A 17,682-nucleotide genomic window follows, 5' to 3' on the forward strand; every position below is an offset into this window, starting at 1 on the left:
TAAAGCGACTAGCCAAGTCCTGAGCTCCCTCCAGTCTGCACCTCATGGGAAAGTGTCTCTACAGGCAGGGAAGCCAGGACTAGTGACCTGTCATGAGGCACAGAGCAGCAGCACAAGTCCTGGTAGAAGTGGTGTTCTATGTCCTATTTAACTCATCTAAATTCTACTTCCTATTTCTGTTGCTTTCCCCCATCTGTCTGTATCTTCTCCCTGCTGATACTTGAACACTCACAGCAAGCAGGTGCCCCTCTCTGTCCTCCTGGCAGGTGCTGGGATGCTTGGGATGAGCACAGGCTTGAGATGAAAGCAGCAACAAGCATTTGTGAAGTAATGAAGTACAGAGTGGGGAAAGGACTGTCCATTTGAAATCATTTTACACTTCTGTGGGTCAGCACCTTCAGCTCTGAGCTTCTAACAGGAGGCATGCACATGTTCTGGTGACAACACAGGGCTGCTTCTAGCAAGAAATATTTTAATTAACTCTAGGATTTCTATCTCTCTATTGAGAAATGGACATTAGTGAGAGACTGACAATGTCTTTTGAGATTAAACTAATAAAATTTTCTTAAATACAGGTAGAGCAAAACCTCCTGATGAGAGAGGACCAAAACAAGCCCAATCTGCAGGCCCACAGCTGAATTCTGTAGCTCACTCGCTTATCTTTAATTATTTAATGAACAGCTCTGCAGGTGCCTGTCCCCCTTGGGTAGGCCATATGTCAGGAAACATCAGCTAACCCTGTCTTAAAGGAAACTCTTCATCTCCTTTATTCCAACCAACCTGCAGCAGCCTGGCAAAGGCCACAGCCAAGGCTACACAAATAAAAGAAGGGATATGCTTTTGAAAGGCCACGGGCAAGCAAATCTGTTAGCTGTGCACCTTACATGCACTAGATCTTTTCCTAGCTCCACAATGAAAATATCTCTGCTGGTTGTCCCCCTGGACATCAGCCAGGTGAGACTCCTCAGCCTGCTCTGCAAAGTGAGATCTGGTGTTGGATGTGTCTTGCCCAGTGTTTCTGAGTTTGCTCTGGCACAGGCTTGTTGAAGAAGGACCAAGCACATTTTCAGCTGGCTCTCTCCAAGGCCTGTATGAAGGAAATTCCTTCTCAGTTAAAATTAAATTAAACTAAATTAATTAAAAAAAAAAAAAAAGGTGTGTTCTAGTCCCCAGCTCTAATTCTTACTCCTTCCCCCCTCTCCCATCTCTGACATCTGCACCAAGACTATGGGAAGTGCTGCCAGGTCAGCGGGGGATCTCTGCGGCTCTCGGGGGGTGTCAATGTGACACAAGCCACAAAGTAAAGGTCTCAGAACTCTCCCCATAACCCCAGGGCCGGCTGTGGGTTTGGCCGGCACGGTTCGGAGCAGCTCAGCACCAGGTTTACCTCCAGGTTTACCTCGTCCACCGCCGTGGGAGAGACTGGCCGGGATGTGTTCTCCCAGGGCAGTGAACTGTACAGGACATCTGCGCTCACGGGGATTTGAGCCGGGACAAGTCCAGCAGAGGCCAAAGGAGCGAGCAGCAGAAGCTGTCCTGGGGCTCAGGGTCAGACCCTGCTCAGGTGTGACCTAGGAACCTGCAGAATGGGAGGAATTCAGAGGGGGACATATTTCAGCCCTGATGCCGTGTGCTCCTTTCCCTGCCCCCTGCTCTGTCCCCACCCCACCGATCAGGCTCTTTAACATGACAAAGAGCCCGGAGGAGCGGGCCGCGACGAATACTGCGGTCCCAGGCCGGGAATGGCCGGCTATAAAGGCCTGTCTGCGCTCCGGGGCCACCTCAGCTCGGCGGTGGGACCTGCCCCGGGGTGCAGGTGACATCTGCCGTGAGGTGGGGGACCCACCCTGCCGCTGCTCCCCATGTACCAGGCGTGCCCCGGCGGGGCTGCCATGGGCTTCCTGGAGCTGCACTGGGGCGAGGCACGGCAAGCGCCCACAGCGGCCGGGCCCGCGGGCATCGCCGCGGCCAGGCAGTGTCCTGAGGCGGGAGCGAGGAGGCACACAGCAGGTAAGGCCTTGCAGCTAAATCCTGGAACTGATCGCTGATCCCCGGGATACCTCTGCTCCCAGGTCAGGCTCAAATGACTTTGAGCGGGTTTTTCTCTTTCCCTGCCTTGGTTTCCTTGTGTGTGACCTAGACAAACTGCGGTGTGGGAGGCAAGGGGGAGGGTGACCTTGGTCAGTCACACCACTTTTCCATGCTACTTCTCTGAGGTGACTGCCAACCTGTTTCCTAATTTTCCTAAACCTCAAAAAAGCCTGCAAGAGTCCAGGCACTGTCAGGTCTGTGCTCCAGGCTGAAGGGCAGTGTGACAGCTTGCTCTTATGGAAGTTCTTGGTACAGGAATGTCTGCGCCTCCTTTTAGTTTAATGCTGTCATATGTGCCATCGAGAGAAACAGATCCTGGAGATACTTCTTGTGATACCCCTTACAAACTCCTTGCGCCTCTTACGTGCTTATTAATCATGATCGAAGGCCTGCTCTGAATAACTGGGTGCTGGGAGATCTGCTTCTTTAAATCTAGCATTGTTACTCACTGCTTCTGTCATTTTGCCATTTTCATCTATTTCCATCTTGCTTCTGTGCTCTTGTTGCTTTACCTTCCACTTTTGAACCAGAAAGTCCCACAGTGACATTTTCTGTGCCTGCCATTCCTCTCCCACTCCAGTGAGTGGCAATAGAAGAGCTGGTAAGAACAGGTTTTCGCCCAGTCCCACATTATGGTCAGCAGGGCAACACTCTAGCAAGGTGAATGGGTGGGAGGAGAGCCAGGTTTTGAGGTGCCACTTTCAAGCTGTCGGTTGCTATGGAAAGCTGCAGGCTCAGGCAGAGTGACTCTGGCTACTCAGTACATGGCTACCTTCCATGTAGTTTGGAGAAAGGCTTAAGCTGTTTGCATGCTGCCTGCCCGACAAAGGCAGCAAGCAAATGGACTCCTTTGTGCCCCTGTTGGGTTTGGTATGTAGACTTTAAACCCATCTTCAAGCACTCTCCCCTCGTACCTCTCTCTTCCAGTTGTGGAAGTCAAGGCCTACAGATGTCAAGGACTTGTGGGAGCGGGTCTGTCACAGGCTTTTGTGTTCATCATGTCTGTTGCACTGTTGTTAGTATTTCTTGCTTCCTCTCTCCTTTACTTTCTTCTCATGGGAGAGGGAACACTTTTGTCCTGAGCTCAAGCTGCACACGATAGTTTCATGGAGCTTTGGATCACAGGTCAAGCAGCAACCTGGGGGAGCTTTAGTTCTACAGTGTCTCGCTGTGGTTCCTGTCTAACAGGAGACTTTCCTGTTTTCCAGGCCCACGTTCCCAGCATACTCATTTCTTCCCTATAAGGTTTTTACTGCACAGCCTGCAGGAGCCAAGCATCCTGTGATACCACACGGAGTTTTAGCTTCCATTCAGCCGGGGCACTGATGTTCAGCTTCCTCAGGGCTCTGCAGTTTAGCCCCATGCACATAACACCACCGCAGGCCCTTGCACCTCTTCTGCTGACAGCCTCTTCCTGCTTGTAGACAGAATCCCTTTGCAATCCTCAGGGCCCCACTCCCCAGTGCTAGAGTGATTGTTTAGTAGACTCTCATCTTAGGACAGAAGAAGGAAAGGTTTTGTAGAACGGGTGGGAAGCCCATTCCTCTGGGAGGCATCAGGACTTTGCTCTGGACATATGTTCTGGAGATTGAGGAGGGTATCTCAGTGTCACAGCTCTCAGGGTGACTGATAAAGAGGTTAGGAGACATTGGTTGGGCTCAGAAGACAGAAGGTGTGTACTGAAATGGCACTGCCCCATTCACTGCGCTTCTAGTAGGAGGAGGGGGGATGGACCATGCAGGATAGTTTGCAGAGGAGTAGCTGGAGGAGGGAGGGATGGGCAGATTCATCATTGTAGTTAGGGGAAAGAGTAGTGACTGGTAAAACAGCCCTGCAGTCAGGTTGGCCTGAGAAGGTCTCAGGCTCTCTCAGACCCCAGTAATCTAGAATGCGACACATTTTCTTATTGCTGCAGCCTGAATGACTTTGCATATTGGCAGGTTTTGCCTTCACTAGGAGCCCAGATTGTTCAGGAAGCTTTTCCTTTACGTCCTAATCTCAACTTTGTCATCAACAGAGACCCCTTAAAACATGTACCAGGACAAATGAGAAGGGGCTTGAATGCCTTCCTCTGCACTCTTGAATTTTGTCCCCCATGTCCCTAGTACAGAATTGCTGCCTCCTTTCACCTGTTTCACAAATCTACCTTTCCTCTCCCTCTCCTCTTCCATGTGAAATTTCTCTCCTTCATTCTTCTCTCACCAAAAGCCCCTCTCAGACAAATAGGTCCTTCCACCTACAGTGTCTCCAGTCTCTGTGGTGGGAGACAAAGGCAAACAGGATTGAGCCAATATCTAATGCCTGATCCTCTCCACCTGCTGCCCTCACTGTGAGCACTGGCTGCACTGCCCCACTGTATACCCTGGTCAGAGGATGTTTTGTCTCTATTGAGTGCCTTGGCATTGCTGGGCAGGCAATTTTGGGGAGCCCAGCCAGCAACCCAGAGCTATGCTTGCAGTCATGACAAGGCCTTTTTACACCACAATCAGACTGAAATATAACTGAAGCCTTCTGGAGGAGGAGAGCTCACTGTGAACCGATGTGCACTGTGCTCTTGCACCACTCCCTGCCCTGACTTTTCTGCCTGGCAAAAAGGAGCCACGAGCATCCCAGACAGAACTGAGCTGGTTTCAGTACACTTGTCTGTGCTCACAGATACATGAAGAAAGGAGGGTCACACAAGCCTTTGCTTCAAGAAAGCTCCTGTCTGGTAGGCGAGGAGTTCTACAGCAGGCAGGGAGCATGCTTATACACTTACAGCTAAACGTTTTGTCTCTTACACCTTTTCTCATTGTCTTTTTATTTACAGAAGTGTCCCCAGCTTCATCCAGTTCTGGGAATTTCAGCCAATTCACACCAGATTCAGCCACCAGTCCACATTCATCATCCTCGTCCCCACAGCCTACAGCTAAGTCTCAGAAGGGCAGAGAATATGGCGTGGAGGGGATGAGGAAGACCAAGAGCCGTACAGCTTTCTCCAAGGAGCAGCTGCAAACTCTGCACCAGCGCTTCCAGAGCCAGAAGTACCTGAGCCCCCAGCAGATCCGGGAGCTGGCTGTGGCCCTGGGATTGACCTACAAGCAGGTGAACAGAGACTTTGACCCACAGTGTTTCAATTTCACAGTGGCTGAGTGGTCACTTACGGAAGTGCCAGGATGGCAAGATGAGTCCCTAGCAGGGACTGAGGCAAAGGTGCCAGCTAACAGTTGGTCCCCTGCTTATTCATGCCCAGAGATCAGAAGCACTTTTGCAGGTAGAGGGGTCAGTGGCACCTCATTTGGGCCTCCCAAGTCGGGGGTCAGTTAAGGGTTCTGTTGCCAACACCTGTAGTAGAATTGCAAACCCAGTGATGAATATGTTGTTCGCCACAGTCTCTACCCTGGGCCTGACAGCACTTCACAGATTTTTCCATGTGCTGTGAACTTCACAGAAACCCTGGCATGCATCTGTTCTCTGAATCACGGGGCTGCTACATGCTGAAAGCTCTTGCTACTGTCTCCCAGGTCTTATCTTGTCCAATATCTAATAATGCTCCACTCTCAGCACTGCCTAGCTGCTTGAAACGTGCTCCCTCCTCCCCGTGGGTGCTAGGTTCACACATCACTGCCCTTTAGGGTCTCTGCTGATCTCCAGGTATGTTGTGTGTGGTGAAATGATGCTGTGTCTAATGATGCCTTCCTAAAGCAGGGGAGCTGGGCAGTGGAGCACAAGAGCTCACCGTAACAAGTCCAAAATGTGCCTGAAATTTGGATCTCAGAGCTGGGCATGATGGCCTGTATGCCTTGGGAGTAAAAAAATTATACGAGCATTGTAAGTGCACACATAGAGTACACCCTGAGCTGGTTCTGTCAAGAACAAGGCAGGTGGGATAGTCTGCTCTTCCCTTCAATCCACATCCCTGCAAAGGCTGCTTTCACAGCACAGACACAGCCCGAGGGGAAATGGCCCTGGAATTCGCCCCAGCAGGGAGATTTGAATTTGAGAATTGCTGGGTACAAGGAGCAAGTCTGTCCCTTCTCTCTTTGCAAATAGGCAGAAACAGTGTCTTAGAAGTTTGCCTCTAGTGCAGGGGCCTTGTAGATATGTCAGTGGATCTGACTTACACCAGTCATTCACCTCCATGATTGGAATGAGTCGGTTTGTCACAACTATCACTGTCTCTTGACACCGAGCCACCCCCTCCCCCATCACACAGTTGCACTAGCCACCTGCTGAGGCTGCTAGACAGACCTCTCCCCTTGGCAACATCCCCCAGGAGTTCTTAAAGGCTTTTATCTGCTGCTGCTGCCCATGTATCTCTGCCATCTGGTCACTCTCCCTCTGGTTCTTCCTGCTCCTGAATTTGGTAACATTTGTTCTTCCCTCTCCTTTGCTGATATTTTTCTCCACTTTCCCTTCCCCACCCAGGTGAAGACTTGGTTCCAGAACCGGAGGATGAAGCTGAAAAGGTGCCAGAAGCACAGCCTGTGGAGCGAACGGGCTCAGTGCCTCACGCAAGTAAGAACATAGCACGTGGCTCATCACGGCTCTTCAGTCTGGGCAGATCAATCCTGTGTTTCCTCCAATGGGGGCAACTTAAGATACGACTGTGAGTGTACCCGGCCTCCTGGTTTGCTCAGCACAGAGGCGCAGACTTGACACCACTCCGTGTACTGGTGGTAGCCCAGCAGCGGGCTGGCTATGCCACAGAAATGTTTCCAGAGAAAAGCTGTTCTCCTCCTATGTATATATGAATATATATGTGATTGTGTATCCACCCCTAAGCTATGGGAATGTACATTGTTCTTCTTGCCCTCCATGCTATTGCTGCTGGTCAATAGACAATAAGAAATGTGAAGGGATAGAGCCCCAGTACGTGTCAGGCCTGCGGACACCAGTGGAGAAGCTATGTGTTCTGACTGTCTGCCTTTCCCTTTCAGAGTGGCTTCCAGACTGGTACTTACCTGGATATGCACCCCAAATTCCACCAGGGCTACCCCATCACCGCAGCTGGCAACATCCAAACCATGCCTGCCCCCTGTCAGCACTATGGAGCAGGGCAGAACGCTTATACAATCGTGACCAGCGAGGATGGAGGAGTCTTTGGCAAAGGCGGGGGGACCTGCAGTGTCCAGCAGACAGTGGGCTTCATTGCCCAGCACAAAGTAGACTTTTACCACAGCTACCCTGGCAGTGTGGAATATCCAGGCTCAAAGACAGGTGATGGCTGTAATTTTCACCATTCAGCCACTATGGGGGCTCCTTTCCCCACCACTACCAGCCATCCTCTTTATCATTCCTAAGCATTGTGGATGTGGGGTACTTGGTCAGCCAGGAATCAAATCTTCTCGTCTCTCCCTTTGATATTTGTGTGCCGTCCACCTCAGGGACACCTTGTAGCTAGAACCTGTTTTGGCATCCAAATGTGTGCCTGCAGACATGCAGCCCTGCAAAGACCTGTTTGCCCAAGTGCACGCACACAGAGCCCTTCATTTCTGTGCCCCTACACGGGCACACACACATTCCTTCTTTGATTGGCACAGACAACCAAGCTCCCTTATAGCAAAGCCCAAGATCTGGCTACCCAGCTTATGCCCTGGTTCTTCTTAACTATGGATCTTCTAACTTGTCTAAGGGGAAGCACAGATTGCTTCGGAGATCTCACTGTACAGTTGTGTGTGCATAGCACACGAACCTAGGGGCTGTACGGAGGGTGCTGGTCACATACTTTTAACTGAAGTTGGAGAAGTTACTGCCACGTGCCAGTTATTCATCTGAAGTGTAAACCATCCCTTCTGTAAATCGGCCATGAGGTGAAGTGTCTAATGAAGGAGATGTGACAAGTAGCTTGCAGAAAGGCTGGTAAGATGATCTTATAAGCCCTTCCTTCTAGTCTGTATCTTTCTGTGCCTCCCCTTGAGAAAACCTAACAGTGCATTCAATTTGGCAAATAAAAAAGTATTTTTTAACATGCATTATGTATTTTTATGTATATCTTTTTTCCCACTGCAATAGAGCACTGCAATATAAAAACCAGATGGAACATAAATAGCCATAGCAACCGTATGCCATTGTTATTTCATCCTGAAACTATAAACAGAAATTTTTCTGTGTTATTAGTGGATCAGCTTCATGGCTCTTGGCAATGCCAGATATCTCGAGTCAAAGAAACAGGTGAGTAACTATCACCCACCTTAAGAATTTTCCCTATGCAGCAATACTGAATATGGAGACTGTCGTGGAGGTACTATAATTTCTAAACTTGACTGTGTAAGTGTCTAAGTACCTAAAACCAGATGTGTGTAGCAAAGTATGTGTAATAACAGGCCTCCAGTTCCCTGCGTCACAGGTTTTCTATCACTCCTTTTTCTCACTCTTTGATGATGACAACAAATTTCTCTTAGGGCAATGAAGTAGCTGCCATGGTTAAAAAAAAAAAAGAGCTTAAAATTAAGGCAGTGATTTCTGTAACTTGAGTAATAAGAGGCATGGTTTTCTATTGGCAAAGCTGATTTATGTCCCTGTGCCTCACAGCTGTTTGTTCCCTCTCCCACTCCCTTATGCAGACACTCTGACTGTAGGTATGCTGTGTGGTGTGCTGACTTCGGCTCTGTTCGTTAATTTTCTTCACAGTATCTAGGATGGGCTGTGTTTTAGATTTGTGCTGAGAATGGAGTTGATAATACAGAGATGTTTTCATTATTGCTGAGCAGGTCTTGCACAGTGTCAAGGCCTTTTCTGCTTCTCCTTATCTCCTTTGACAGCGAGAAGGCTGGGGGTGCACAGGGAGTTAGGAGGAGACACAGCTAGGATGGCCGACCATACCATACGGCTCTGGGATCAGTATAGAAAGCTGAGGGGAGGAAGAGGGGGACATCTAGAGTGATGGCATTTGTCTTTCTAAGGAACCATTACACAGGATGGGGCTCTGTTGTCCTGGAGGTGGCCTGCCTGTGGGAAGAGATGAATTAATTCCCTGTTTTGCTTTGTGTGCACGGCTTTTGCTTTACCTATTGTTTTTATTTCAATCCACTAGTTTTCTCACTTAAAGTCTTCTGATTCTCTCCCTCATCCCAGTGGTGGGGAGTAATCAAGTTGAGTGGCTGCATGGTGCTTATTTGCTGCCTGGCATTGAACCACAACACGAGGTGCGCATGATTTGGGGAGAGATAAGGCTTTTTGGATGGTGAGTCATAGAATCTTGCATAGCCCCCACCCTCTCCTCTTCCAATCAGCAAGTGGCTAAGGATGAGCAAGATTGTTCTTGAAACCATCAGAGGGGTGGGGAACAATTAAGTCGACTGAAAAGGTGCTGGCTAACATCGGAGGACAGACTACAATAGCAGCAATTATCAGGGCTCTCACACCAGAATGAAGATATTTTTCAGTTCTTCTCAAGCTAACAGTTCTGTTTACTTACCTGAATATAACCTAAAAGCTTTCCTTGCCAACCCATCAAAGGCTACTTTAGGTGAAAAAAGCTTGCAGCTGGTCCTCACTAATAATTCTCCGGAAAAGGAGTCACACGTCATGCCCTGCTCCTTCGGAGATGCTTTAAGACAGGCAGGATTTTGCTGTGGAGGCTCTGGGACTACCTTGCAGAAAGCTGCTGTCTGTTAGAGCAACAGCTGTGATCTCCCTGCCATTGACCTTCAGCAAAGTAGTGCTAACAAACAGTACCAAATCTTGCTTGCTGTTTCCTCAGAAACACGATTTTTCAGAGGTTATCATCCAAAGACAGACCTTATTGCCACAGGTGATTATGGAGTCCAAAAGCCTGCAGCAATTCCAACAGGCAAGCAAGCAGCTTCCAGGAAGAGAGATCATTGATGTCTGCTGTATCAGGAACTGCATTCCAAATGTCCTGTGTGAAAAGAGCAGGAATGCAGCTTCTGTTAGAGGGAGTCCCTCAGCCCCAGCCAGCCAGAGGGACGCCAGGGACTCGGTTTCTTTTCTGGTCTTTCTCTAGTACCTAAGCAATGACGTAGCTGCATCTTGGGGCTCACCCAAAGCAGAAGGCCCAACGCTGTAAGTTGTAAAAGATTTAATGGTTTGGACACTCTCCAGCTGCTAGACAGCAGATGGACTTTTGGTAAGTATGAGAAGTTAATTCTAGCCTCGTTATGAAAGAGAATCCCAGATATGAGCCGAGGGTCCTCTTCAAAACTTTGGACAGCATGGCCCTCACAGGTAGGAAAAGACTTGGAATTGTGATTCCTTGGGTTCTGCTATTTTTTGGGGGGGGGGTTGTTTGTTTTTGGTTTTGTTTTTTTTTTTCTTTTATTTTAATGTCCAAGTGTAATGATTTAGAGTCATTCATGTCTCATGGCTATTCAGCCAATATGCTGCTGCCCTCTGATGACAGGCCAGGCAAGAGATGCGTAGCAATGCTTGACTGAAAATTTCCAAAACTCGAGTCATGTGGTCTAGTTAGATAAATAAATGTGCTTACATATGCCTGTAGGGAAGAGCCTATTAAAGGAAAGATCATTACTTTTATTTGCTCTGGAGACACAAGTGGGGCTGTGAGCCCTTGCTCATGGATTACTCAGAAGAAAGATGTAGCTTGTATAACCCCTGCAGGCCACATTGACATGGAGAGCAAGGAATGAGGTTGCTTGCACCACCACTGTACGTGCTTGGCCTTGTCCCTATGGGACAGCTAAATAGTGAACTACAGAATAAAACCCTGGTCTACATAATCTGTACCAGACCAAATTTCTTCTGCTTAGGTGGGTTTCTCTGCAGCACTGGAACTACATCTGCACCTTTTTTGTCACTCCACATGTTGTAAACGTGGAGTGTATTCCCACAAGCTGTAATGCATATGAAAGGCTCCAAATCATCTTATATCTTGAACCTAAATATTTTGCTAGCAAAGCAAATCACGTTTGCAGTGTGCAGAAGTCACACAGCAGCAGTCCTAACAGAGGTGCAATGCATCCTGGCAGAAAGTGCATGCCAACAAAAGCTCTTTCTTCCCCTAAGGAACTGATACCAACACTTCTGAGTTGAGTATGAGGCTGGAGTCACCTGCATCTCCACCAATTTTGGTAGTAGTGCCCAATTACCTGTGCAATTGTTTCACATGGTGATGTGATTCAGGCATGTGAAGATAACAGAAGAGAGAATGAGATCACCAGCTCTGTGGAAAGGCAGTGTCCTGTTTATTAATCCCACAGACTCTAGAAACACTTCCTGAGCAACCAGAAGTCCTTTCCAGCCCACCCTCCAAAATTCGAACAACAGCTGCTCCACATGTTCCCTCCAGCTACATGTGCTTGCCAAACCTACACACAACTTGGGCTGAGCAACCAGGGGAATAACACAGCCATGAGGGAACACTCAATTTCCACAGAACACTCCCCCCCAGTACATGGAGTAACACAAACCACAGCACAAGAAATCATTCTCAGCCCCAGGGCTGTTTTAGCAACAATATCTGTTTCTGCAGAACGACATCTGCTAGCAGAGTTCTGGCTTCCCTTGCAGCAGACACAAGGAAACAAAGCATACCAAGTAGCACAGGTAAACTGTAGCAGACATCCTCTGCAATTGTTTTGCAAAGATCTGTATACCTTACTTCTTTAAAAGGGTGCATCTTAAAAGAACCCCCAAAAATGTAAGCTGCTAATTTTAAAAGCTGAAAGACAAGGCATAGTACATATGACTTGTATAGGTGATTTATATGGTCCAGCCTTTTTTTCAAGACAATTGTTGAAATTAATACTATTGCTAGAAAATGACCCAGAATTCATACACACTTCTCTTGGGATATAAATCTCCCATCTGGATGAAAAAGGATCTCTTGTTCTGTAGTACCAAAAACCACATGAACCCAGCCTTCCCCCTTTTCTGGGTCAGATTTACCTTTTTCTGCTGTTTTGAGGTTGGCAACCCACACGTAAGTGACTTATTCTTATGTCTTCTCTACACAGGCTCAAGCCTCCATTCCTCTCTCCTTCCAGTACCTATTGTACCTTGCCTCGGGAGCAGAGAATTGCAGTTGCAAAAGGAAAGAAGGGATGTGTTTTTGCATCCACGCAAGCAGGTTTTATTCAAAGAACCTGTAGCAGAGTTTGAGCATGAGCAGTCAGCTGCCAGTTTGGCTAATTGTGCTCAGTAGGAATACCCCTTGAATCAACCTTTCCGGACAGATGAAGGGTTTTAGTGGTGCAGTGTATTTTAAAGAACCGGGGATTAAAACTAAACACAACTTCTACTAGTTTGGAGTATGACTAAATAGCAACTTGGTTCTGGTTTTGTTTCAGTGCTGGAGGCAGGAGATTTAGTTACTTACTCACAGACTTCTGTTGCCGTTTGAGGTCAGCACAAGAACCCCAAAACAGAGCTGCATATTTAATTATGCAGGATTCCAGACCTCCAGTTGTGATCTTCTGAAGCGCCAGCAGGAGGCCGCACAATCTCTAGGACACCTTTTGCTCCGTCCTCCTTCTTCAGTGCTTTTCAGTACAAAAAGCATTGCTGTTCAAGGGCTAATATAAGCACGTTACAGGGCTGCACATCACTTCAAGCCAGCAGCTTGCCCAGTTGCCTAGCCCTGGAGCCTCCCCTCACCTTCCTTGCACTAGGCTACACACCTGCATATTAAAAACAAGCTGATAAGACTTCTGTGACTTGCTCCTTTTAAACAATTGCTTGAGCCCAACCCCAGGAGAAACACAGTAGGGTTATTTTTTTCCACACTTTCCTCAGTACTGCAGATCTGACCTGTGTAACATTACCACTCTCATAGTTGGCTGTTCAAATGCAAGCTGGTGACATCACAACATTAAAATAAAGTAATTTATTTGCAATTTAATTTAACTTTGTAAGAACATTAACATTAAGAACATTGAACATAACCAGAAAAAGCAATAAAATACAACATGGACATAACATAAAACATGCCTGGTAACACTGCAGAAAACAAACTTTATGAAAAATTATTCTGCAACAACAAACATTCACCTCCTTTGCAGTGGAAGCTCTGCTGCAAGACACACATGGCAAGGATCAGAGATCACAGGCTAGAGAGACAGCAAAGAAGGTGAGACTCGAACAACAAACAGACCTTAACTTCTGCTGCTCACTGCTGCAACATTGCACACTGGCCTCAATGAATGAGGTTCATTCTCATTAATACCCAAAGTATCTTTGCCAAGGGTTAGCTATGGACAGGCACACGGAAACTAGCCCCAGGCAGCAGGGTGCTGAGCCCCTCCAGTAATTAAAACAGCAGTAGTGGAGGAGGGGCAAGAAAAAACGAATAGAACATGTGTCCCTGAGTCAAAACCCTGGAAATCCCATGGGTAAACAAGAGATGGGAGAAAAAAAAGATACTCAAACCTGAGACTGATACCCACTCTGGGTCCCCATGGGATGCCAAGGTAACTGGCATTGATTCTGTATAGGAGAGCTTGAAAATTGTGTGACAGTGTCAGAGGTGTTCTGGAATTTGAAGGTGTCTTCTACCTCCACGCTGACATAATCTATATTGTCAAAGCAACTGTGGTAGAAGTTCATTTGCTGGCTTAGTAAACCCACGGTTTGCTGGGTATTGCAGCTTGTCCCACCTCTTCCAAAGAGCCCCACATCCTCCACATCCTCCACAGACACGAACGAGTACAGGTTCTGCCCATTCCCGTAAGTCTGTCCGCTGCTGTAAGCCTGGTGCACGTTGTGCACAGCCTGAAAATTCCTGCCGGCGCCGACAGGGAAGACCTGGTGAAGCGTGGGTGCCATGTCCATGTAGGCAGCCTGATGAGCCCCACTCTAGGAAGACAAAGAAAGTCGTTCAGCAGTGCAGAACCACACCAACGGCCCATTCTTTGGAATGGGTCCTCTTTTCTCCCCCAGCCCCTCCTCCAAGCCGAACAATAGCGCCTTTTTCATGCCCATTGTCCTCCCAATAGGCCAGTAATAGCAGAGATGACCGGTTAGTAATCTCCAGCTCAACGTGTCCAGGAACACCACACAGGGGGGCAAAACAGCTTAAAAGAGATGTCATTGTAAGGCCTATTAGGAGAAATACAGCTGGCTTGGTAACATTGAGTCCTGTGCATTGTTTGAATTAGCAGGTTGGACATGATACATTTCTCCCCGCAGACTGGGGGAGCCGTGACTGGTGATGGGGAATTTTACTCACCTGCGGTAGATACAACCCTTTATCCGCCCACTGGCTCTCCTTTTGGCAACGCTTAAATTTCATCCGCTGATTCTGAAACCATGTTTTGACCTAGAAGTGATGTGGAACGGACATAAGAAATTAGAAATTCTGTTTTAAGAGCTTACTACACATCCTTATTTCTGCAACAATCCAGTTTCTGATTGACTTCTAATACTGTAAACGATTTCAGCAGATAACAACGTGCAGCAGATGCAGGTGGCTATAAAATCACAGAGCTGAGACATGAAAACTAACATTCCTACTCCTCAGATCACCACCGGATCTTTACTGACTTCAAAAACCCTACCTAAGACACTGGCCAAGGCAACTGCAGAAATCGGGTTTTGCAGGACCATCTCACTGCTGTGCCAAGGTCAGGGCTCAGGACTCCAGGAGGGAGTCGCTCCTTTAGTCAAGACAAGCACATGCTGGAGCAAGGACGTCTGTCTACTAGGGAGGGACCACGGTGCCGCTCCGACTAGGAGAGGCCACGTGCGTAGCAGGGCAGGTATCTTACTACATTCAGAGACAACACGTGTCCACACAGAACAGTAACCTGACTCTGCATAGCCCTGCTTTGCTGCTCTGCAGGCCCTTTCGAACACCCTGCATGGAGTGGGTGGATAGTGCTGGAACCAAACGTAAGAAGATCGAGTCATAAATTTTCACACCCTCTGCTCTCTCACGTAAGCAATGGAACTTACAAGATAACAAAAGAAACCTCTCTGGGATCCAAGAAAAACACAAAAAAGAAACCCCCAACTCAGGTGGTGCTCAGAGCAAGATGTTCACCTGCTTGTAGGTGAGCTCAAGGGCAGCAGCCAGCTCCCGGATCTGTTGGGGGCTGAGGTACTTCTGGTTCTGGAAGCGCTGGTGTAGGGCTCTCAGCTGGTCCTGCGAGAAGGCTGTGCGGCTCTTGCCCATCTTCACCGCCCCCTTGCCTTGCGCCTTGACCTTCTGCGCAGAGGAGTGGGGAGACGGGGTCCCTAATGCGGTGGGGCTAGTGGCAGAGTCGGGAGTGTGGTACTGGGTGAGTGTCCCAGAGCTGGAGGAAGCTGGAGAGTCAACTGAGGACAGAACAGAACCAGAGGAAGCAAAATAAGGCAGGGAAGACTCAAAACCCTTTGAAGTCCACCTTCTCGGGAGAATTTAAGGTCGCGGGTGCCCTGGGGACTCGCAGAGGCTCCTCAGCCGTGGGAAGCGTGGGGAGGTGAGGACAGGCCGCCTCTTGGCAGCGGAACGACGGAGGCGCCTCTGTTCGCCCCTTGGGCCCGTCCCGCTGGGCAGAGTGGCCACGCGGGCAGTAGCGACCGGCTACCGCCGCATCCTGGCCGGGGCCGCCGGCAGCAGCGGCATCGCCTCCCAGCCCCGGGCACGCTTCCCTCAGCAGCGGCATCGCCTCCCAGCCCCGGGCACGCTCCCGGGCCGCTCCCAGCCCCGGGCACACTCCCTCAAGTAGCAGCATCGCCTCCCAGCCCCGGGCACGCTCCCGGGCCGCTCCCAGCCCCGGCCACACTCCCTCAGTAGCAGCATCGCCTCCCAGCCCCGGGCACACTCCCTCAGTAGCAGCATCCCTCCCAGCCCCGGGCACGCTCCCGGGCCGCTCCCAGCCCCGGGCACACTCCCTCAGTAGCAGCATCGCCTCCCAGCCCCGGGCACACTCCCTCAAGTAGCAGCATCGCCTCCCAGCCCCGGGCACACTCCCTCAGTAGCAGCATCCCTCCCAGCCCCGGGCACACTCCCGGGCCGCTCCCAGTCCCGGGCAGCCCGATGGCTCGGCCGCCCGGACACGTACCTGAGGGACTAGGCGTCTTGGCCGCGGGCAGGGGGAGCGCGTCCAGCACCGGAGCCTCCTCGGTGGGCATACTGTCCATGCTGCCTGCGGAGAGCCAGTAGTAGTCCCCATACCTGGCCGTGCTGGGGTAGGGCACGTAAGGCGGCGTGGCCAGGTGGGCACTCATGGCGGAGCCGGGTCCCCCAGTACCGAGCATGAGGCGATGTAGCCGTCGAAACTAGCGACAGGCTGTGGACAGGCACCCCATTTATGTCCTCCCCAGCCTGGCCTTGGTTGGAGGGTATTGTCACGGCCATTGTCATGTTAAAAGTTGGTTGACTGCGGGGGGAGGGACTTCGAGGGTATTCAGGGACTGGGGGAGGGCTGGGGCACGGGTCTGCGCTTGCCAGCTTGGCTCGTAGGTGCCGCGGTGGGGATGAGTACACCCCTCCCTGCTGGGGCATGGGAGGCAGGTCCTTGCTGGCCCCTCGGGGCAGCGGGCCTGAGCAGAGTCGCCCGGTGAGTTGGACAGTGCTTAGCGGACACTCCCACCCCCACACTTCACACTCTTTCTCCTCACAGGTCCCCACCCAAACAGAAAGAATGGCCCCGGAGCCCGCCGCGGGGTATGCGGAGACTTTGTGCGTCTGCATTGCAGATCGCAACCATCATTGCAAATTGATAAGCCCTCCACCTCCCCGCAAGTGAATCCGGACTGGGGGCAGGGGGGATGGCCCTACAGATTTGTCTGTATGGCAGGGAAGAGGGCTTAAAGAAAACCGGGCTGCTTCTCCTAGCAGCTCGCCCAAGCCTGAGCCAGGCAGTCCTGTTCTACATATTTTCCAAGCGTCTTTCCCCTACCATTTAAGACTTTAAGAAGTGATATCTTAAAACAAAAATAAAACAAAAATAATTATTTTTGCTACACAACAGGGAGGGATGGCAATCACCAAATCAGATTCAAAAGGAGATAAGAACACTACAGCTGTAAAAGAGCTTTACAGATATTAAGGATTTAAAGTTAGGGCCTATGGCCTTCTTGGGGAAAATAAACTCTTTCCTTTGCCACCCTCCTCCCACAGCTATTACTGCTTACTTTAAGGAAGTTAAAAACTTATCGGGAGGATCTCATAGCCCGGGAGTTACAAAACCTGGAAAATCACCTGGAAAAAGTACAAATGCAAACTTTATACAAAAGCAAATTCCCCACCTCTCCTAGCACAAGGAAACAGGACACAAGTAGAGGTGTAGCTACTAACCTACTGCACTATCAAACGTCTTTAGGACGTAACAGAGAAAGACAGCCCTTGATTTCAATTTATATCTCCGCCTCCCATCTTGAGTCATAAAGAAAAAGGAGCCTCAGCTGGTCCTCTCAGCTAGCAAGGAAGGGTTATTGCCAGGCTTTTGATCACCTCCTAATTAATGATTTAGTTTCTCAGAATCCAGACAAGATCAGGACTATCAGGAATGTGGGAGGAAGAGATTATAATCGGATGTGAGGGATGCAAATACGGAGTTAGGGCCAGAACTGGCCCCAAAGCAAGCAGAGGAAGCCGGGCTGTGGATTTTGGTCAGGCCACTTGCTCGGTGCTCGCAGAGCAGATGCACGAACGGAAAGGGATTTTCCCTGCGATGCGAGGCTGTCCTGTTGCCCTCTGCGGAGCAG

General features: G+C 49.6%; 2 protein-coding genes across 2 annotated transcripts; one reads left to right on the forward strand and one right to left on the reverse strand.

Annotated features, from left to right (window-relative positions):
- Positions 1 to 1,431: 1,431 nt before the first annotated feature.
- LOC106859818 (homeobox protein NANOG-like) lies at positions 1,432 to 7,468 on the forward strand. Its single transcript, XM_088159274.1, has 5 exons — positions 1,432 to 1,564; positions 1,834 to 2,010; positions 4,901 to 5,175; positions 6,499 to 6,588; positions 7,011 to 7,468. Exons 1-5 carry the CDS (start codon positions 1,432 to 1,434, stop codon positions 7,371 to 7,373), a joined length of 1,038 nt encoding a protein of 345 aa, XP_088015400.1. The 3' UTR covers positions 7,374 to 7,468.
- A 5,815-nt stretch (positions 7,469 to 13,283) lies between these two features.
- Positions 13,284 to 16,230, reverse strand: LOC106859817 (homeobox protein NANOG-like). The gene is made up of 4 exons (XM_014887330.2): positions 16,035 to 16,230; positions 15,032 to 15,306; positions 14,219 to 14,308; positions 13,284 to 13,845 (listed from the first exon to the last, which is right to left on the reverse strand). Exons 1-4 carry the CDS (start codon positions 16,228 to 16,230, stop codon positions 13,414 to 13,416), a joined length of 993 nt encoding a protein of 330 aa, XP_014742816.2. The 3' UTR covers positions 13,284 to 13,413.
- Positions 16,231 to 17,682: the final 1,452 nt, after the last annotated feature.

This window comes from Sturnus vulgaris, chromosome 2 (assembly GCF_052056855.1).
Source record: "Sturnus vulgaris isolate bStuVul1 chromosome 2, bStuVul1.hap1, whole genome shotgun sequence".
Classification (NCBI taxonomy): domain Eukaryota; kingdom Metazoa; phylum Chordata; class Aves; order Passeriformes; family Sturnidae; genus Sturnus; species Sturnus vulgaris.